The sequence below is a fragment of the Excalfactoria chinensis genome, chromosome 2 (genome assembly GCF_039878825.1).
Source record: "Excalfactoria chinensis isolate bCotChi1 chromosome 2, bCotChi1.hap2, whole genome shotgun sequence".
Classification (NCBI taxonomy): domain Eukaryota; kingdom Metazoa; phylum Chordata; class Aves; order Galliformes; family Phasianidae; genus Excalfactoria; species Excalfactoria chinensis.
In genome coordinates, this window is record NC_092826.1 from 3,714,885 (window position 1) to 3,737,900 (window position 23,016).

At 43.8% G+C, this 23,016-nt stretch overlaps 1 protein-coding gene across 2 annotated transcripts in view; it reads left to right on the forward strand.

Moving 5' to 3' along the window:
- SLC45A4 (solute carrier family 45 member 4) overlaps positions 1 to 21,603 on the forward strand; it is a 68,305-nt gene extending 46,702 nt beyond the window's left edge. For both annotated transcript variants that reach the window (XM_072327937.1, XM_072327936.1), the window contains exons 3-8: positions 14,368 to 14,556; positions 16,901 to 17,080; positions 17,817 to 18,892; positions 18,991 to 19,090; positions 19,759 to 19,970; positions 20,655 to 21,603. In XM_072327937.1, the coding sequence (XP_072184038.1) occupies positions 14,368 to 14,556; positions 16,901 to 17,080; positions 17,817 to 18,892; positions 18,991 to 19,090; positions 19,759 to 19,970; positions 20,655 to 21,017 (2,120 nt within the window). In that variant the 3' untranslated portion in view covers positions 21,018 to 21,603. The remainder of the gene's footprint in view (positions 1 to 14,367; positions 14,557 to 16,900; positions 17,081 to 17,816; positions 18,893 to 18,990; positions 19,091 to 19,758; positions 19,971 to 20,654) is intronic.
- Positions 21,604 to 23,016: the final 1,413 nt, after the last annotated feature.

Here is a 23,016-nt window from a genome sequence, read left to right on the forward strand (position 1 = left end):
TGCAGTGCTGGTTAATAGATACCAACACAAAGAAGGGCTGAGCTCAGCAGAGCTGAGTACAAGTGGCTCGTTTCATTTGGAGAAGAAATTATTGATGTCATTATATGCTCTCACAGTGACAGAAGGCTGTCATTACTGCTGTCTCAAATATGGGATAGCTGTTTTGGAGCTTGAGCTGTCAGTTCTTGGCTACGTTTTCTTCTCAGCTATCGTGACTAATTGCGTTATCTTACACTGAAAGTTCTTACAGCCTAAAGCTTAAGACTGTGCTTCCAGGGTCTTGAAATGTATTTCATGTGAAATTGCCGGTATGAAAAAAAAAGTGTGTCTAAGCAGTAATGGAAACTGCTGAGCCTGAGAAACCTCAACATGGTCACTGAAAAGTCATTATCCCAAAAAGAGTTAATGCTGTGGAGTGAACTTTAATTATGGTGGAGTCAGTCTCCCAGTTGAAATTCAGTGCTGGTACCTGTCTGAGAGGAATGCGTGTAGGTAAAGAGGAGACTGTGGAGGTAGAGTTAGAAATGAAGCGTGAAATGTTAACGATAAGTCAGCCTTTAGGTATGTTTCTTCAAAGGAATGAAAGTATCGGTTGCTGACTGGATTCGGTGTGGAAGGGGGTTGTTTTCCAAGGCTGAGCCTGAGATCAAAGGCAATCTCAAAACCTTAAAGATCTGGTGGGGGAGATGGAAACAAAGGGATGGATGAGCTTTTAGAGGCTGCCTATAATTCAAGCGAAAAAAAGACTGCCTGGAAAAACTTGAAGATGGATGAACCTCTTGAACATAAAAGCTGTTAATTTCAGCTTGGCTCACTGTCACCTTTATTCCTTATCTCTGTCCCAGGGTGCTGAGAGTGAATTGCAGATCTGTATTCTTCCTTAGTAGGAATTCTTGAAGCTGACTTGTGCTAAGGAGGGGGCTGTTACACAGCTGACCTATGGACAAGAACTGAACTTACAGTGGCTCCAGAGAACCCGATCTAGTAAAGGCTGAATTGAATACACTCATCAGCCTTGGTAGCCTTGAAGATACTGTCCTTATAGATCATGTGAAGTTGGAATTCAGATCTCAAATGGTGGAATGTATAAAGCTGCAACTAAGAGACAAGTGCTGATTGCCCTATAAAACCTCCCCACCCATCGTTTTTTAGTTGTTGTCTAACTTTATGTCTACTAAAGAGTTGTGTAACACTAATTTTACCGCGTGTTTTCTTTACCAAAAGCAGGTCAATGAGGCTTTCAGATCATACATCGTGTTTCTCTTGCATAAAATACCTCTTGACCTTCAATTTGCAACAGCAGCAGAATCTGTCCTTCAGAGGCACAAGTCTATAAGCGTGGCTGTTCTTACATAGAATCATAGGATCACCCAGGTTGGAAAAGACCTTGAAGATCATCAAGTCCAACCGCAGCCTAACTGCTTGGTACTGTTTTCTCCCATTCTGAGTCTTAAATGAAAGTCCCCGATCTTCTGCGGGAACATTAAAACAGAGCTGGCTTATTGTCATTCCCTGCATAGAGCTCTTGCAGTGAAACTTGTTCATAAGAACACTTTGAACCTTCTCAAGTTTTCCTTTTGAGAGCCTTTGTAATCTGAAGGCAGCGTGAGTAACAATATACCAGAGGAAACACTGACATCTGAGAGCTGTGGACAGATAGAAAAATCACAATGTGCGAGACAAAGCAAACTGTGTGACAATGCACACTGTCAGCTCTTGCGAGGGGACGAAGATTTAAAAGCACTTCTTCGTTTTGTTGCCATTTATGTTCTCCAGATCCATTTAGTTTTCTGCAGAGATTGACGCTTCAGTCTGTGATATGTGGGAAGAGCTCAAGGCCTCCAGAAATAATCATCCTCCCAAGAAGGGGATGAATATCTCTTTTCTCCTGTAGCTGCTTCTAATAGTAAATCCTTCCTGTTCAGCGTGCTGCCTTCTCTTTACCTTCGTTAGCCAAGGTTGAGGAGGTCAGGCTTTTTGAAACGATGTAGGAAGATGCTTTGACATCTGTCATGTCTTTAACTGAGAGTGGAAACAGAACTCTTGTTTCTGTGCATAGTGGAGCAAGGATGGGAGACAAGAAGCTGGGGCAGATTCAGGTCTCTCAAGCACGTGCTGAAGTCCAGTGGTTTTAAACATGACCCTTTATTGCAATCTAAACCCTCTTCATAAGCTGCCTCCAAACCACATGTGACAGCAGCCAAATTTGCCTCATCTCTCAGCTTTTAATACTTGTATCTAAAAGGACTTCAGGAGAGCAAGATGTCAGGTGAAGCTATGAGTACACATACAGTGCACCCAGAAATGGCTTTCACAGCAGGAATGTGAACTTTCCTATACTGTCCGGAAAGAATTTGACCCTGACCTATGACATAGAGGTAACTCTGTAGTGATAACAGCATAGTGATAACAGGTGCAACACCGTAGTGCTTCCCTGTTCTTTATGACCAAGTAATTGCAGGCGAGGCAGTTCTCCAGCAAGCAATTGCCTTTTCCTTACTGTAGAAAGAAACCTTTCAACTCTTGGGATGAGTTCTGGCGATGGAGACCTGTAAATGCAGACCTGAAATTTGTGTGCTTTGCTGTGCCAGGTTGAAAACCCCTCAAGTTGAAGGTTTCCTATTGAACGTGGATTGTGAATCAAGATGTGAAAAGGAGGGGGAAAAAGTACTCCTTAATGAACAGGAGCCTTTACTTTTCAAGGAAATAAAATTAAGGCCACTTCTGAAATGAAAAGAATGTCAACAGGCTGCTGCCAAATCACGTAATGCTTTAATAAAGCTTGCTTCAAGAGGATTGTCAAAGCTGCAGCCCCTTAAGCTCAGTTCTCCTCGGATTCTCCTGTGTGCTTGTTGCAATAGCATTTCTGCTGCGATGCACCCTCTGGGACTCTGTCTTAATCATCTTCTTTTAACGAAACAACAGTTGAGGAGGTTTCAGATATGCTTCCTGCAGGCTATTTTGCAAGAAAGTATTGGAAAGGTTTTGAGCTGCTGATTCAGCCTGATGATAAAATTTAATACAAGCCTGTTTAATTAAACATGGAAAAATTGGGTCATGGATCTTATTTACATGGGTTTGGATAAACAGCTCCTGTCACTCTCTGAACTCTTTGAGTTACAGTGGGCACGGTGCAGCACTGATGCTTCTTTCTCCATAACTGCATAAACCAGGCAATGTACTCTCTTAACACTTGGTGATCACCTGTTGGTTTGTGGTGGGTGTTTGCAGGTAGTAAATTCAGAGCGTTACACTGTGACGCAGTGCAATTCCTCTTAACATGGTGGCAAATTTTGTATGCTTTCGGTTGAAATCACCTTAAACTTGGATTTCTGTCTCCTGGATCCTGACTTCTGGTCTCTCCCACTCAAGCAATAAACAGAGCTGGATCGTTTTCTATGTGTTTTCATGTATAGGCTGTTTAAAACCACGAGTTTCCTCCTTTTATCAGTTGTCCTGCTCTGTCAACAATGGTTTTTCTGTAATTCAGTCTATCAGAACCAACCACCTGCCCTCAGGATAACCTGCAAATTCCCATCGTATTCTGCTGGCTGTAAATGAGCTGCTGGTCTGTGTGTGTTTAATACCTCTTACAAATGTTTTGTCTGGATGCTTCCAGAAGTTAAAATATCGCTCTTTTTAGAGAGCAGGGATCAAGTTTGCACGCTTCAGAGTTTACATAGTTGGTTAAAAAGTTAGGTTTAAATTGTAAAATCAGTGCTAAACATTGACGCTCTGGGATAAACCTTCAAGAATCCGAGGGCAGCAGAGTGCCGCTGGTATTCAGATAAATGATTGTTTACTGGCATGGAGTAGTTGTAGTGGATACGGTTGCAGCATTCCCTGTGTTTTCTTTGCCTGATTTGGAAAGCTGGGAGTAAGCTCTCACCACGCCAGGCATTTACTGGCAAGGAGGAGTCATTACAGGCATACCTGCTGTCTTACATGGGCTACATCAGGTGACCTGAAAATGATTGTTTATCGTGCTCTGATGCAGATATGACAAATTACGTAGCGATGAGATGCCCCTGCAGCCTCAAAACATCTTTTGTTCCAAGCTACAGCACAAACGAAGAGCAGATGTACTCTTTGTTTCTCCCCTTATTTTTCCATGGATCTCAGTGATAAAAGGTTGCTGGTTGTTGAACTCCGGTGTCTGTTTCTCACCTCTGTAGTTCTGCCTGTTTGGAATGGTGACAAGTGATGTACAGGCTTAGGTTGGATATTAGGATGACGTTTTGCACACAGAGCGTGGTGACACATTGCACTATGGATGCCCCATCCTTCACCACTGGTGAAGGCTATTTTCCTGGAGCAGGGATCTGACCAAGTAGGAAACCAGGCCTCCAAACTGAAACCTGCAGTTGAAGCAAGTAGTCAAAGCACTAATAGGATTTGTGTTCCACTCGATACAGCTACGTGAGGAATTAACCTCAATGAAGGCAACTGCGTAGAGGAATGTAGTTCTCTTTAGGAGCTTAGCGTGGTTTATTTTCAGAATTCCTTTATTTTTTTCTTCTTAAACGCACTATGAATAACAAACGAGGACAATCAGTGCGTGTACTGATGTGTCTTAATTCAGCACCAGCTTTAAAATAGCAAAGAACTGAACGGTGAGCAGCGTTACTGTGCTGTGCTGACCTTTTAGCTGGTAGGGCTGCCCAGTAGCACAGTTGTGACAGAAATGATCGCTGGCAGAGCATTTATTCCCACCATCAACAATCCAATAGTCCTAAAGGCTTTAGGAAGGGCAGAGGGTTGATTTTACAGCACAGCGACAATTAGCAGTACCCTTTTAGTAAGCCTTAACAGCTGGCTTTTGGGGGGAGGTTTTGAGCCTTAAGGGGAGTAAAGAGTTTTGGGGGCTGCATGATCCCAAGGTGGGATCAGCCCAACTCTCTTCCCCTTTGAGCAGCCTGGGTATTTCCATCTGGACAAATGTCTGCTGGAATACAAAGTTAGTACAAGATAGCTGTCACATATATTGGTTATTACATTTGCTCTGCCTTAAGGTCAGCTGGAGTAAGTACAGGAGGAGCTGCCTGCCCTGTTTACTGACCCTCACAAGGACTATGCAAATGTGATCCCAGCTGAAATTTAGAGATCAACTGTCCAGTCTGTAATCTCTGTGTGCTCACATGGCATCTGCAGGAGCCCACAAGCCAAAAAGCACCGTCTTTGAGTTGCTGCTTTTGTGTGACTTTCCAAGCATGGTCAAACCTAAAAACTGAAGGAGAAGAGGCTGATTTCTATCGATGTGCAAAGAAAAGTTCCTTGTGTTTTACTCACACGCGCTGTGTTTACTACACCATGTAACCTGAGGCTGGAAATGAGCTGTTTTCTTTGCTGCTTGCATTGCAGGGCCATGAATGGTGTGCTAGCCATGCTCTGCCTAGCTGTCTGCTAAGCAAGAATACTTTTTCTTTTGCCAACCTCTATGCCTTTCTTTTTTCCTTGTTCATGGATGCACTGACCGACTGCTGGGCTGGGCTGAGTCTCATCAAATTTGGGATATCCTGGCCATGCTCGTCACATTGCTCTGGCTTATTTTTGTTATTTAGGGCAGTGATGGTGGCCCCAGATTGCTGGATTTTAAGGAGTATTTGGACAGTGCCCTCAGACGTGGGGTTTGGATTTGGGGTGGTCCTTTGTGGAGCCAGGAGTTGGACTCGGTGGTCTTTGTGGGCAGCTTCCAAGTCAGGATGTTTGTATGATTCTGTGATTATTCTGATGGTTAACCAGACTTCTTAGGGGGTGGGAGAAGGTCACTTCAGTCTGCATTGAGGTTTGACTTGACGTGAAGGAAAAATAGGTGTTAGCACCAGTTCTTGTCTTTTAGGGTTTGGTACAGCTACGTACATAGATGGTCGTATCCCAGGGCATTAATGTGTTAATCACTGCAACAAAAGCTCCGCTGTTGGTAACAGGCTTATGAGCGGTTCTAAAAGGTTTTATATTGTGCATTTAAGTCTCTTGAGTTTGGGGATTTGAGCCGAAATGCCTTTGTTTATAAATTTGCCAATATTGTTGGAGCAGTGATGAAAAACTATTGAGCTTGGGATAAACTGGGATGCAGTGTATCTTCAGGCAACACATGGCATTGTAAATTGATGTCTAATCTTGCAGCGAACGGAGCAGCAAAGTGCTGCAGTGTTACGTAATGCACAGAGAAGTGGGGCATCACGTACAGCTCATGCATTTCAATTAAAGCCCATGAAGGAGAGGAAGGATTAGTGTGGCAAAACTATTGATTGATTGCTGCGTTTATATATAGGTTTGCATACATCTTTGCTATACCTTTGGACCTGCTCTTCGATGGGGGGTTAATAGGAATTGTTTTTATTGCTGCTGGTTAAGCATGTTGAACATCGCTTGGGTTTAAATCTGTGTTCCATTTCAGCTCATTCAGTGCTGTGATGCAGATTCATTATTGGTGTCGAAGTGATATATTTCCGAATATTGGTTAATGAGTGATAGAGAAAGACACGACAAAAACAAGTTTCCTAAGAGCCAAAAAAAAGATGGGCCGAGAAATCTAGAAAACTCCAATGAATTGGTTTCAGCAGCGGCTTTTTAGTATAATATGGTCAACAACAGCAATTGATTCTTTGGTCTTTCACTGAGCATATCGTATGTCTGGCCTTTCATTTCTCATCTTTGGGAGTAGCTAACATTGTCAGCTGTGTCTTGATTATGTTGGTTAAGAAAGTGGGAAGTTGGATTGCTGCAGGGGTAGCAAGCTGGAAGTAATCTTCTACCTGAATTACTGCAGGTTTACACACTTAGAAATCAATAGAGCTTTTAAAGCTTGACTTGGCAGCCTTTATAACCATGCTGAAAGGAAAGCCATATTTTCCCTGACTGCAGTTCAGTGCATGTGTTCTTTCTCTGATGCTTCAGAGCTCAGATTTTCTCAGCATTTTGCTCCCCCTCTCCCCCTTTCACACGTACCTTTGGCTCACTTCTCTTCACATGTGCTTCTCTTTCCTGACACAGCACTGTAAAACTTCGCTGTCAAATAGAAATTGTCAGAGAAGTCACATAAACCTTTCTACAACTTTGGCAGAATGGCTGCAGAGCTTAATGAAACACTGCTGACTCCCACAGTTGCCAAGTAAGAGATGGGGAGGACGGCTGTAGGAGGCTGAGAGGCAGTCATTGAACTGAGACAGCAAATGGGAAAACTGGATGATGAAACCCTCTAGGAGGCCTGTCACTTGTTTCCTTAATCCCATCCTTCAGGTCTGTCATTTGACCTACCGTGTTTGCTGCTTGCAGGCTGTTGCATGGGTAATACCAAAAGCTGTGCCAAAAGGCAAAATAGCTTGGTCAGGAGGGGTTATTACTCTTCTACAGCTTAAAAACATTCCAGCACTGTACGTGAAGCCATGCACTGATGCTTTGTACTGATGCTACTGGAGAGCAAGAGCATCGTTTCATTGCCAGTCGGGGTGTTCGGATTGTTCTCTGGGAGTGGATGGCTCTTCTTACCGTAGGCATGGCATGCAGCCAGTGGCATCAAGCAGAGCCTGCTGTCATCAGTGCCACATTTTAGGAAGTGGTTTCTGCTGTCAAAGCACGACTCGTTTGCATCCAGCTACTAAAGAGGTTTATGGTTTGAAGTCAGAGTTTTGAGAAAATGCTGTGTGCTTTTCCAGTATCTCTGAAATAATTCGATCCTTCTAATATTCCTATTATTTATTCATTTATCTCTGTGTAGATCCAGCTTCAGTCTGTAGCCTTTTCCTTTCGACACAGAGCAACTAAAGCAACAGTGCAGGTGCGTTTTAAAAGCATGAACCCATAAACTTTTGGACATGACAGTGGTGAAGGCAGTGGGAGAGGAATGCAAGCATCTCTCCAGCCCTTTCTCTTTGCTCCTCAAATTGTTCCAGATGCGTTGAGGGCAGGCTGCAGGCAGCCCCTTGTACTCATAGATTTGAAGATCATTTTCTGTATTTTGCTGTTGGGTATCAGTCCCTCAAACTACTGTGTTCTTTACATCCCCATAACATCCCTTCCAATTATTTGTTCTCTTGCTTGTCACTCCCTTCAAAGCTAATAACCCCATCCAAACAGTGGCAGCGTGCTTTATCCATCCGCTCTCCTGGCTGATTTCTCTTTCAAGCCAAGCAGACAACCCTATCTTCACTTCACAGCTGTGCTGAGCAATGCAGTGAGCACAGGCATCGTGCAGACATCCCTGCTGACAGGAGCTAAGCAGGAGGGGAAGGAGAGGATGGGCTGCTTGCAACTGGGTGACAGCGTGCTCCAGAAAAGTATGTTCAGAATGCGGAGTGCACGTACTCCTGCCTATAAGATGTATATAATGTGCTGACAGCTTGTGAATGTTGCCAGCTAAGCAGGAAGGCTCATATTTGACAGGCACAAAAGGAAATTCGGGATGTAAATTTTACCAGTGGGAAGACTTAAGCTGCAGTTATGCTATTGCTCTATTTTATGGTCTGTTTATAGCAATGGGTCACTTCTGAGACCCTGAGCAAATACGAGATGCCTGATGACTTGATAGGCACCTCGGGAGAAAGCAAACAGCAATTAAAACCCTCAGGGTAGCAGTGTTGTTCTGCGTTCTCCCGCCTGCATGCTTGCAATTGCAATGAGCCCTGTGATCACATCTACTTGGCCAGTATACTGTAATATCTGGGATGCAAACTGGGGACGGCATCAGGCTGTGATTTCCAGTGGTACTTGAAAGCATTTCCTTCTTAAAAGCTTGTGCTCTTGTGTTGGGAAACTGTTCATTGTGGCAGCGGGCTCCAGGAGAAATGGATGCTTTTTCATAACTCTTCCCTATTGCTCAGTTTCTTTCAGGCCAGAAGGTTTCTCATAGGAGCTGCGGCCTCTCTCTGAGTGCTTGCTGCCACATTGGGACCACCAGTCAACATCTAGTGCTTTGCATACAGGCATTTTTGTCAGCACTGAGCCCCATGCAAGCTGTAAGCCATTCCAAGCCTTAAAACCCAAGGAAAATAGCAAGAAGCAAAAAGATTTGTGATTAGATCCGTTTGCGATAGCTCTGTGTTGTAAATATTTAGGGAGCAGACACCTGGATGCATTTCTTCCAGCCTCATTCTGAAATCCCTGTTCCTCATACAGAGACCCCGCTACTAAAATGCTTGAGCTCGCATTGTCTTCTGCGCTTCTTGGGTTGGAACTGGATGATCTGTGAGATCCCTTCCAACCCAAGGCATCCTGTGATTCTCTTGTAACAAAATGGAGAGCAGATACTGAGGCTCTCATATCATCACAGCTTTCTGACGATTACTGATTTTCCTTTAAAAATAAGTTCTGAACAGAGCAGCTCGCGTAAGTAGTGCATTTCAAACAGATCCATGTGTGAATGTTTCCAGCAACGTGTGGTGTTTTATGCAGGAACGAAGCTGCAGAATAAGGAGTGTTCACAAGGCATGACAGCTTCTTGTGTGAGCTCAGAGGTTTGTATGGTGTTTACTTTAAATGTACAAACAAGTCTCTAGGTGATGATTTCTGACGAATGAAAACAGGCACTTAGCATCCTATTCCCATATCAGATCTTATTGTTAAGCTTATAAAGAACTATTTTTCCCCCTCCCCAATAGCACTTATCAAAAAGAGGTTTTGAATAGAAACTGCTGCATGGGAGTTAATCTTTCTTCCATGTAACTCGTGACCTCACGCAGCCCTTAGACTGATGGTGACACAGTGAGCATTTCCTGTGAACCGTGAGCAGTGCTGGTCCCACTATTGTTGGGCACTTTTTTGTCTGGGAAAAAACAAACCCTTATTTACTAGAAGCCAGTGTCCTGTTTGTTTGTAGCTGGCTGGGAAATGCCATATTACAAGGGTCTCAGTGGCAGTCATCGCTGCTAACAGAAGCTGTTGTTGTGTTTTGCTCTTTTTCTCACTGATTTGTATGAGACTTCTGCGTCTGACTTGTGACCTGCTCCACATTCAGTTCGTGGCACACAAATATTAACCTTGTTTATCCAGCATGGTTTTCTTCCTGCGTGTTTCCTCAGATTTGCCATCAGCAGAATGCTAAATCATCATCCTCCCTTTTTCCCCCCAAGATGCCACATCGTTGCTTTTCCAAGTTGATGCATGTTAGTCCTCTGGTGGAGCCACTACCTGACCAGGCAACCACATCGGTGGAAAATTAAGGCTACTCTTTTATTTTATCTTAAGCTGGCAATGGGATGCAGCTGCTTTGGCCTTCCAATCCACATGTGAGTCTTAGCAGCCTCCACTAATGGCATTTATTAAAGGATACTGCTCTTGGCCATCCAGAATCAGTCCCAGTCTAGTTCCAGCCTGTTCTAGGTGAGCACAGCAGCTCTCAGAGGTTGGAGCGTTTTACATTCCTCTGTAAGAGCCTGTGGCAAGACAGACATTTGGATGCCAAACTCACAGTGCAGAGCTGCCATAAAATCTAGTCCAAACCAGCATCCATGCATCTGTTCTGCACATTAGAGGCTGAACGCTGCTGGGCTGCTGGCCTGGCACCTCACCTTAGCCAAGTTTATTTTAAGCATGTGCTGCATCTGAGCCCTTGCCACTAGATGGGGATATTGGAAGGAAGCTCTTGGTGTCAAAATATTCCCTTCATCACTTTGTTTCTGCTCATGGTTGTCTTGTCCTGTCCTGGATGCCTTCTAAGTTGTCTTCATACTGTAAAATACTGCATTTAATGGTTGTGTAGCTAAAACATAGAGCATACATATACAGAGAAAGGAACCATTAGGGTTAGATTGAACCATTGGGGTTGGATTTCTCCTTCCCTGTCTAGAATTTACTTATATCAAAATGTGTGGCACTAAAGCAGCCCAACTACTGAAATGATGCAAGTCCTATAGGCTGTCAATATAAAGCATGAGTGTTTTGAAGAATAGCTACAAGGTACATGTTGAAGTCTCACCTCATGGCGTAGTGCAGCTCTGTGCCTTAGAAAGATCGTTCCTGGAAGCCCCGTGGCAGAACATGGCTGTGAGCTTTACAGAAGTCTGGCTTCCCAGCAGACATCAGAGCAGCAGACTAAGTCTGTATGGAGAGAGTAGGCTCTTCATGGGATGGAACACGATTCAAGCTTCTGCTTGACAAAGGCCAGAGGTTTGATTCATCTAATCAATAGCACATCTCAGCTTTAATAGAGAGTTACCCAAAGCTCTATAACTGTAGGTAAAACACACAGTGAGGTTTTCAAACTTTGGCTTACGCTTGGTCTGCAGGGTTGTGGAATTAGTCATGCAGTTCAGCTTCTCAAGCAAGAGAAAAAGTAGGTTGTGCCCATGTTGATGGTCCTTACCAATCAATACACGGTTTGACAGAACTTCTCCTGGGTCACATGAAAGTTATTGCTTCCCTGTTTATGTGGAGGAGCACTGAAAGCTCCTCCAAGGTGGAATTTTAGGAATTCTTGTATTTTTCTTGGCGTGGGGCTATTCTTGTATAGATTGTTATCTTGGCCTCTTTAAGAAAAAAGATGCATATTTTGGCAGCTGAAGTTCAATAAACAAATGCAAAGTGGTTTGTCTAAAGAAGGATCTCCAAATCTTACATACTTGGTTGAGTCTCCTTTTATTTTCCATAAAAGCTACTATACGTCCCTAGCTCTGTTTTGAAATCACCGAGATTCCTATCTTTTGCAAGCCATTTTCAATGCAAATATTTGGATTTAGGCTTTGATTTATTATAGATGATGGGAAGATCACCCTTTTCAATCAGTGGAAATAAAACCTTCTCAAGTAAGCACTTCAGTCTCTCTCCTCTGACTCATACAGAGAAAAATAAGACTAAATGTAACAGGGGTTGGGTAGAAGCCCTTTTTTCCTTTCATTTACTGATCTGTAAAATCAAACCAGAATGCAGGCATTAACCTGCTTTTGATTTATAACATGTAAAGTTGACTTTGAAAGTACTGAAATCAAAGTAATGCTCGCAGTAAAAATCACTGTGTTCTTTAATAATCTCAGGGCATTTTTTATGCCAGCTGGTTAATTGTGTCTATGAAGGATGCCAAAAGGACCTATCTTTCCCATTTAGAGATGTGCAGTTTGTACAGTTTGTCAATAGGTTTTAAACTGATGCAGAAGTAACCGTTTCAGATAGATTTGGTAATGATTCAGGAACTTTTTTTTGGTTAAGATATCCACTGAGCAGAGAAGTGCCATTGTGGTCTGAATACAAAGCGTGGCAGCAAGGACTGAGGGACAGTCATAGAAGCAAAGAGTCATTTGTGTTGGAAAGGACCTTTAAAGGCCATCTAGTCCAACTCCCCTGCAGTGCACAGGGACACCTACAGCTCCATCAGGTGCTCAGAGCCACATCCAGCCTGACCCTGAATGTTTCCAGGGATGGGGATTCCTCCACCTCTCTGGGCAACCTGGGCTGGTGCTTCACAATGAGCTGTACAAGCGTCCATGGATACACAGTGCTATTACAGCTCCTTGCTATATTCCTTTTTGTTACAGCTCATAGTCAGCATTAAAACAGCAATAGATCTTTCTCAGAGTCTTTTGGCTAAGTTAGTTCTCTCAGTGGCTGCTGGACTATTAAAAGGAGAAGCCTCTTAATTGCATCCATTTTACTTACATTGACATTTACTTCCAGTTGGTTAAACTCTTTAACATGTGGATTTCATTAAAACAGACTTGCTGCAGCGAGTTGTCAGCACAGAATAGAATCCTCTGATACATAACTGCCTCTGAACAGGACAGCCCTGTGGAAGCAAAAGGGAAAGAGCATTTATGCATTGATGTTTCTTCCATGTCCTGCAAAAAAAAATAATCATCCACCTTAACTATATCATAACCTGCTTAGCATTTAGTTTTACGTGGCCTCCAGCTGCCTTCAAATGGGGTTGACAGTCAAATCAGATGCTTTCTTCACTCCCTGTGGGCAGGGTCGGGTGTTCAAGGGTATGTTTGGTCCAAAAGCACATGCCAGGCAGGCTTGGAGCATGCAAACCTCTCCCCATAACTTGGTGCCCATCAAGGCAGCACTGCTTGTTAGCTTGCGAGTAAGCCAAAGCTAAGTTCAATCTCACAGACTGTGGCCTTAGATTGGATTTTGGATCCTGATGGTGAAGTTGTTTTTTTTAATGGTAGCTTGTGTAGGGGAAGAAGGCTTATTTTCCTGTAATGTAATTACTGTGTCCCTACAGCCTTGGGAAAACCTGATTTACCTTAAGGGAGAATTCAGCATCACTGGTTGGGATTTGATGATACTTTAAATAACAGGTGATTAGCCTTCCAAATTTACAGCCTAGGCTATTCTGGGCAGGGATTGGTGTAATCCTGCCTAAGGGATCACAGAATCATAGAGTTGCTCAGGTTGGAAAAGGCCGTAAAGATGGTTGAGTCCAACCACAACCTAACCATACTGCCCTCACTAACAACCCTCTGCTAAATCATGTCCCTGAGCACCACATGCAAATGGTTTTTAAACACATCCAGGGATGGTGACTCAACCACCTCCCTGCAGAGCCTATTCCAGTGCTTAACTACCCTTTCTGTAAAGAAGAGTTTCCTGATATCCAGCCTAAACTTAACCTGGTGCATCTTGAGGCCATTTCCCCTCATCCCATCACCAGTGAGAAGAGACCAGCCCCACTCTGGCTGTGAGCACCTTTCAGATATTGGCAGAGAAAATAACATCTCCCCTCAGCCTCCTTTTCCCCAGACTAAACAGCCCCAGTTCCTTTGGTCACTCAGGTGGCTCAGCACACTGAATGGAGAGCACAATGTGCAGGTTGATCTCACCAGCAAAGGTTGCACACCTCTACACTCACAGCGTACAGCTCTGAATAATGCATGTTTTTCCTCTATAGGGCAAAGACGCTGAGCTTTTCAGCCCAGCCATCGCTTGGATTGTCAGCAACTGATTGTTTTGTATGTAATGCTTTGCTAAATAGCGTGTCAGGGGGGCTGCATGCCCTGTGCTGATAAACTGAGATGGGGACTGACGTCAGAGGACCAGAGCGCGGCTCTTCTGGACCAGCCTGCCATCTGCAGGCCATTGCTTGCCGTGGTGGAAAGCAGCGCTTTGGGGTCTTCTCTTCTTACCAGTCAAATGCTGTCCATCGTCCTCAGCCCATTAAATCCTTAATAACTCGTTACAGAGGTGGTCTCAGATGTTCAGTACCACTGTGATGTTCAGCTGCTGTTCAAGTTCAGCAAAAGTGTGATTTTTATTTGGACCTGTGCTTTTCCCATTGATAAGAAATCTTAACTGAGTTGTTGTTTGTTGGGAACAAAACACAGGTCGGTGAATGATCAGTTCACAACTTTGAAAGGCACGATAGAATTCCCTGTATAAAGTAAAACATTCGATGCGTACCACGTAACCTTTACATCCTTTCTGTCTTTGTAGGTCTTCCTGAACAGTACTACAGCCTCACTTGGTTCCTCAGCCCAATCCTGGGCTTGATCTTCACTCCGCTTATAGGTTCAGCCAGTGACCGCTGCACGCTGAGCTGGGGCCGCCGGCGGCCTTTCATCCTTGCTCTCTGCATCGGTGTCCTCTTTGGAGTTGCACTTTTCCTTAATGGCTCCGTTATAGGTAAGTGATGAGGAAATCACAGAATGCGTGTATTAGGCAAGGTGTATTTTTCTGTGAGCAGTGAATGTCACAACTAGCAGCTGAATCACGTCCCTGTTGTGTTAGCAGTCTTTAACAACACTGTGCTTGAGCTGTCCATCTTAAAACGCTTCTTACTTTCATTCAGCAGTTCCCGTGCTGTGCTGAGTATTGTGCAGTGGTAGCTGTGACTGTTAACGCTGCCTTATTCATACAATGGTTGCCAGCATAATGTTTGCAGTCGCTGGGACCAATTTCGTTGATCCTTGACATGGGAAAATTGTAGCAACCTGTTCACAGGGAAATGTTTCCTGTTGTGATCCGTTTTCCCTTTAATGCGTATCTGGCAACACATCCTGTTTCCAGCATTATTTCAAAAAATTATCTTTTCACTTTTTCTTGTGCTTTTCTTAGACCCGGTATTGAAAAAGTCCAGAACACTGTTAATATTTGTTTATCAAAAAAAAAAACGATGTGGGAAAATAATTTTTCCTGAGCCCCCATCAAAGCTGGTAAAAATAGTTTTCCCGTGAGCACGGTTTTACTACAGAGCTTAATCTACAATCTAAGACTCTTTGTAAATTGAGTGTAAGAGAGGTGACAGCGAGTGCCTTTGGGGAAATGTTGACATCGTGATGCAAATGAAAGGAACTTAGCACCTAAGAATATCCTTCTTGGCTCCGTGCTTTTGGGAAAGCTAGGGCTCTATTGTGAAAACCTTGTACTAATTGAGGAAGTGAGTGGGACATTACCTTAGCTCAGCATGTTAGTTTTCAAAGCCAGGTTGGGATGACACGTAACAATGGCTTTCAATTTCTTTTGCAGTGGACTGAACCATGAGAAATTCACCCAAGCAATGAGTATTAATTGTTTGAATTGTGGTCATTAGTTGTACTTTGGTGCCACATCCCCAGAGTTTGCTCCTCCTTTGGTTGTACACTTAATAATAGACTGCAGCCCTATTACAAGATTTAAATTAGAATCATAGAATCGTTTAGGTTGGAAAAGTCCTCCAAGGTCATGAAGTCCAACCATCATAATTTACGAGGAGCTCTTATTTCCACACCTCGGTTTCAAGTATTCTAATGTTTTTGTGCTATAAAACTTCTTTAAAGAAGTTTTGCTGCAGTTTGCTTCTAGCAAACTCAGCTGAAGTGAGGGCCATTCCATGGTCTTCTGCAGCCTGTTCCATGCTAGCAAAGACTTGATGCTGCCATTCAACTCATACCAGCCACCTAGTCGTGGATCTACAGCAGCTTCATGGTTAAACAGTGTTAGTCTAACTGAACTGGTGGCCTGTATCACTTTACAGGGAGAGAAGGCAGTGAATCCTGTGCACATCCCAGGAGTACAGCTATGTATAGACATAGAGGTAGTTCCCTCTGCTGCACTGTTGAGGTTTGCAACAAATTGAAACCACCGACACTGCTGCTGTTTCCTGCTGTAACATTCAACCCAGTGTGGGGCACAGAGAACACCTCTGGCATTCTGAGAACATGAGGCAGTGAGGATTGGGTATGCAGGAATCACAGCAGCTGAGGTTTAGGTGGGTTTTGGTAGCTTAGCCAGTTCATCTCTTTCCACAGTCAATTTCATCAGTTGCCGGACTGATAAAATCATTAGTGTATGTGCAACAGCTAAATCTCTGATTCAGGTAATTCATGCTTCATGAAAAACTATCCAGCAGTGCACTACTGCTACCTTTCTGCTCCATAGACAAAAAGTACTTCATCCCAAGCTGTCAACAGAAGCTGACTGATGCCTTTTGTAGTGACCTATAAATACCTTCATACTGCTTTAGCCTTAAGTGTTTTGCATGTGAAAGTGGCTAGAAAATACCAACGCTTAAGAAAAGCAAGGAGAGAGTTAATTAATTCCATTTAATCCTGTTGTACTGCAACCATTATGTGCTAGGAGCCACTTCAGGAATGCTGTCAGCTGTGCAATTACCTGTGTTTGTAATTGACTGATGAAGTTTGTCATTTTGCTCTTGGATGCTCTCCTCTTCCACGGTGGCTTGTCTGTAAAACAGCCTTCAGCATACGGAGGGAAATACACAAGGAATGTGAATTAATACCTGATGCTATCAGAGTTTTAAGAGAGGCTTTCAAAACAGCATTTTGAAGAATAAATACCAGCCTTAAAAATGCAAAAACATAAGCTTCTGTTCCAGACCTTCCATAAAGTTGTGCCACAGGGTTGAAATGGCTATTTTATTCTGCGAAAGAATGTTTCCCATAACTTTCTCTTCAGGAGATTAACCTTGCCCTTAGCAGTTTTTGCTTTTGGACTCACGTGCTCAGATTCCTCATCTGGTTATCCTCAGGTCTGGCTATTGGTGATGTCCCAGACAAGCAGCCCATCGGTATTGTCCTCACAGTGCTTGGTGTTGTGGTGTTGGACTTCTGCGCTGATGCAACAGAAGGGCCAATTCGGGCGTACCTGTTGGATGTGGTGGACAGTGAAGAACAAGATATGGCCCTTAACATCCACGCCTTTTCAGCTGGTATGTAGTCAACCAATATGCTGCCATCTCTTCCCGATGACCAAGTTGTGACTGAATTGATTTCTCACTGCTTATTTTTCATAATTTACCACTGACACTTTCTTGGCAGTCTTGAAGCTCATGGTGTGACTGCCTTGGAGAAAATACCTGTATGGACCAGTAGGCACAGAATAGAAAAAGTACTTATGCAGTATAAAAGATAAACACAAAGGGCACACACCTTGTGGCATCAAGCAACAATATAGTTGTTAGTACTATAAAACTTTTCAGTCACTTGATTAAAATTAGGTACTTGATGCTGTGTAGCCAAAATGATGGTGGAGGAGCAGAGGAGAAGGGGGTGTGCTACTTGACCTTATTTTTACTAAGAAGAAAGTGATATCAGGGATGTGATGGTTGGGGGAAGCTTGCGATGCAGCAGTCAAGGGATGGTGGAGTTCAAGGAGAAGCAAAGCAATGGGTAGAATTGCTACCCTGGATTTCAGGAGAGCCAACTTTGACTTCTTCAAAGACCTACTTGGGCTGTTCAGCCTGGAGAAGAGAAAGCTCAGAGATGACCTGATAGTGGCTTTTCAATATATGAAGGGGAACCACAGGAAAAAAGGGGACTGACTCTTCAGCAGGTTAAAGTTGTCAAGATTGTCTGGCATAAGCAGCTCGTTTGTCAGGTTGAATGTGCTTTTTTGGTGATCTGAGGTTACTGCTTATTGACAAAACACCTTTCTCTCTTGCACAGGTCTTGGAGGAGCAATCGGTTATATGTTAGGAGGACTGGACTGGACGCAGACTTTCTTGGGTGGTATTTTTAAATCTCAAGAGCAAGTCCTTTTCTTCTTTGCAGCCATTATTTTCTCTGTGTCTGTTGCTCTCCACCTTTTTAGCATTGAAGAAGAGCAATATAACCCTCAGCAGGACAGGATTGATGAGGAAGGAGACACACTTTCTAGTGTCAAATTCAGTGGTAGTCTCCCCCCTCTGAATCGACTGAATGTAATTAGCGAGGAGGAGCCATACGGAGCCTCTATGTTCCATGATGAGGTTCAGTCAGAGCATGATCTCAATATGGAGTTCCTCGAGGTGAACATTGTAAGAAGTAAGAGTGACTCCGTTCTGCATATGCCTGATGCCACACTGGAAATTGAATCAGAGCTGCTTTTTCTGCATGACATCGAACCCTCCATTTTTCAGGACGCTTCTTATCCAAACACTCCCCACAACACCAGCCAAGAGATCATGAAGTCCAAACTCAACCACCTGTCTGCTTTCCTCAGGGACAATGAAAAAGAGGAGGAAATGTTGCTTGATAATCACTTAAATGAAGATAAAGTCCCAAATATGAATGGCTCCCTACCAAAAGAGTTCCTCAACGGGAACGCTAGAATAGGCATGAAGCAATCTAGTACTTCAAACTCCATGCGGAGGCGGAGGCACATGTTCTACCGTCAGCCTTCATACACCTTCTCCTACTATGGCAAAATAGGCTCTCACCGCTATCGCTTTCGTCGGGCCAACGCCATCGTCTTAATCAAGTCCTCACGCAGCATGAATGACCTCTATGACATGCAGAAGCGGCAGCGGCAGAGGTACAGGCACAGGAATCAGAGTGGCACAACAAACTCGAGCGGAGACACAGAGAGCGAAGAGGGGGAAACTGAAACGACTGTCAGACTCTTGTGGTTGTCAATGCTAAAGATGCCAAAGGAGCTGCTGAGATTGTGTGTTTGTCACCTCTTAACTTGGTTTTCCATCATTGCTGAAGCTGTGTTCTATACAGATTTCATGGGCCAGGTCATCTTTCAGGGTGATCCAAAGGTAAGAGGACAGTTAACTTTAGCCAACCTGCTTACAGATACTCATTACTTGGGTGTGCTCGTTAAAAGAAAGCGGCTTTGCATTTGTGTTTGTCACAGGCCCCTTCTAATTCAACTGAGTTACATGCCTATAATGCTGGAGTTCAGATGGGATGCTGGGGACTGGTAATCTATGCTGCTACTGCTGCCGTTTGTTCAGGTAAGAGACCGCACGAGGCAGTGGAATGCACCTTGTAATTGTGTTGCAAGGTGAAAACAGTTTTGCTTCAATTAGCATCTGCCTCCTTGTTGTGGTGAAGGATATTTTGGATATTATGCTTGGATGCTCTGGAGTTGAAAGCTTTTGACAAACTTAAATCCTGCCTTTGTCAGGACAGGTGCAGGCACATCTGCACAGATCAGTAGCACAGCTGTTTGCATGGATAGATAGTGAGAGGACAAGGGGAAATGGTTTTAAACTGAGACAGGGGAGAGCTTCAGGTTGGATATTCGGAGGAAGTTTTTCACACAGAGGGAGGTGACGCACTGGAACAGGTTGCCCAAGGAGGTTGTAGATGCCCCATCCCTGGAGGCATTCAAGGCCAGGCTGGATGTGGCTCTGGGCAGCCTGGTGTGGTGGTTGGCAAACCTGCACACAGCAGGGGGGTTGAAACTGGTTGAGCATTGTGGTCCTTTTCAACCCAGGCCATTCTGTGATCATAGGGACTGCCTCTTTGTTGAGAAACATCAAATCAAAGTTCAGGTGGGCATCCAATCTCAAGTTGGAGAGGATCCACAAGGATCATCCAGTCCAACCTCTGGCTCAACACAGGACCACCAAAAATTCAAACCCTAAGGTGGCATTTGTTTTGTTCTTGATCTTTGCAGCCTTGTTACAGAAATACTTGGACAACTACGACCTTAGTATAAAAGTGATCTACATCCTGGGCACACTGGGATTTTCTCTTGGCACTGCAGTGATGGCGATATTCCCTAACGTGTACGTCACCATGATAATGATCAGCACTATGGGAATAGTTTCTATGAGCATCTCCTACTGCCCTTACGCACTTTTGGGACAATACCATGATATTAAAGAGGTAGGTGAAATATTTTGATCAAAGCAGGGCACGAACACTTTTCTGAAGCTCAAAGTGACGGAGGAGACTTACTAAAACCAGTTATGTGAGAAACCTGCTGGTAGCACAGATTTGTCCTTGAGAGTTGCTAATTAAGTCAGATGGAGTTGGCATGAAGTTCTCTGTAGGGTTTTCTCAAGATTTCTTTATCCTGTGCTGAGGTGTGAGAGGATTTGATGGGTTCTTGGCAGTCTCAGATCTTGAGGTGAGTAGAAATGCAGCTATGGATGTGGGGAGATGTAACGTCCTCATTTTTGCTGGAACTGAGGACAGCTTTACTTTCCAGATTTCAGAACTGTTAAATTTGGGTTGCAAACCACAGGAGGATCCCATATTTTAACACATTTCTGTGCTGCTATCAGGGTGGAGATTCTTTTTAAAACCATAGACATAATTTCCACCCACAGTCTCATGTCAGTTTCTTAGAAAAATCAATCTAGGAGTCGAGTTCATGCTAGGGGGTGCCCCAGTAAATATCTGCTTCAGTGTAAGGAGGAGATGAGGAGGCTGTTGCTTTGGACGTGCATAGTGTGGTATGAAGGGATGGCATAAAGCTGATCATGGCTGAGACATTCGGGGAGGTGTTGGAATATGCAGTTTCCTCCCTTGTTTTACCTCCTAACGTACATTTCTTGTCTTTTCCAGTACATTCACCACAGCCCTGGGAACTCAAAGCGAGGATTTGGCATAGACTGTGCTATTCTGTCATGTCAGGTTTACATCTCCCAGATCCTCGTGGCCTCTGCCCTTGGTAGTGTGGTGGACGCGGTTGGCACGGTCAGAGTCATTCCCATGGTGGCTTCAGTGGGATCTTTCCTGGGGTTTTTGACAGCTACCTTCTTGGTGATTTATCCTGAAGTCAATGAAGAGCCAAAGGAAGAACAGAAAGGACTTGGACCTCCAGAGACAACTGAGGGCAACAGCACAAGCGCAGAGAAGCCAACTGTCCTGAAACTCACACGCAAAGGAACCGCCGCATCGGAGCTGGAGGGCGAGTCAGCTGTGTGAGGCCGCCGCTTGTTGCTCACCCACATTCCAGGGAGTGCAGGTGCAGGATCAAGAACTCTTCTTTTTTTCTTTTTTTTTCTTTCTTTTTTTTTCCCCCAGGAAAACAAATTGCTTGTAGCGAAAACTGCAGAAGAAAAGGCAGTTCCATGCAAAAACGTAAACGAAGTTCTGTAGTCCTTATTAATATAGGTTTGAACAGGTAGCCGTGTTGCTAATTGCTTTCTCTACAACTTAGAAATGTCATTGCTGAACACTTTTTTATTACCAACGCAGTTTAGATTTCAAATAAGTTCTATTAACCTGCATGAGACTCGCAGTGTATGCAATTAGCAGTTAGAAAAATGAAGTTTTCGGCTGTTTTTTAAACTAACTGAAAATGGAAGCTATCTTGACTTACAGCCTCCTGCTGTTTATTTGTCTGAATATTTCCAACCTCACTAGTGCGGTAGCTGAATGAAATGCTTAGACACCGTGATCAGTTCTTTTCATAAGCATATTGTTGATCTGACAGCTACAGTTCTTGAACGTTAATTTTAGACGTATTTTTGTTCGTGCAATTTACTACAGAATTGTTTCATTTTCAAGGAAAAAAAGAAAAAAAAAAATTAAGCAATTACTGCAGTTTCTGAGAAACTGTTGTGAATGCTGTCGGTCATACTGTTCAACAGCTACTCCCTATGCTGCTGCTTGTAGGTGAGTGCATGATGTGAACCGTGGGTGGAAGGAGCAGCTGCTGGGAGAGGCGGTCAGCACTCGCAGGTTTTTATCACAAGTGCTGAATTTGATGAATGTCATTAGAATAACGCTGTGACAATTTTTAGCTGGGAGTTTTTGAGTACCAGTCAGCTCTGTGGCTTTCTTAGCGTTTAAACTTAATGATCTCTGGATGAAGCTGCCGTGGAGGAGGGTGTCCCTGAGGTCAGCTTTGTGGGACGGGTGTGCAAATTCCCATTTGGCAGAAGGAAGTCATTGCTTACTTGCACTTTTTTTTTGCTCCTTTAACCTCCAGGCTGGGAATGCAGCAGTCAGGTTAAAGGCACAGAGTCAGTACAACAAGGTGAACCAAAGGCCTACCTCTGTAACTTTATGGCATAGTCTGGTTGTATAAATATTTGTGTCAGAAACAGTTTTTAGGCCTTAAAATCCAATCCACTCACGTGTGTTGCTGTTCCAGTCCCCGTCTTGGAGGAATTGTAGGGCTGGAGCTCTTCTGAGCCGCTCTACCAATTTCATCAGCGCAACCTCCGTGCCCCTTCCTTGATTCAGGACGTGTAGCTGCAATGCAAAGACATTTTCTGTGAAGAGCTTAAAAAAGAGTTGAGCTAACCTGATTTACAGTTTTAATTTGGATCGCTGGCAGTGCCCCAGTCCACGGGCAGACAAAGCTCAGAGATCCGGCAGCCACTTAAAGCAACTTGAGAAACTGAACTTCCAATCTGTCGTCTTCTGAGGAGCGTTTGTGATGCTGTTTCCTCGTTTTGGGGTGGACCTCCGGGCTGCAGTCAGTCCACGTGCTACCAACAGACAAATCACAGCTCATCGTTAAGATTTCTGCTGCCTCAAACTTGTGATACTACAGTACTTTAAACCGCATGTGTAAACCATGCTGCAATATAGTCCTTCGAAAGAAAAGTATATATATATATATATTTCAAAATGAAAAGCAGTTTTTAATAAATTACTTGAATTGTCGATGTATTTAAGAAATGTATGTTTCGGTATATTTGAAGCTGGCACCCAGTTTTGGCTGGCGTTGGTGATGGGATTCCTGGTGACATACGTGTGTTGTGAGCTGAAGGCTGTCGGTCCGTGTGATGCCCTCTGCTACCAAGGGTGACAGTGTTGTGTTTAGGCTGGTGGGATTCCGAGCACTAAAGTACATGGAATCACATGGGACTTCTTGGTTTCTTTTTTCCAAGTGTCTCAAAGAACTCTTTTTTTTTTAAATTAAGGTGAATATTGTTTTTATTTAGAACACGTACTGTGAACTGTGTTCTGA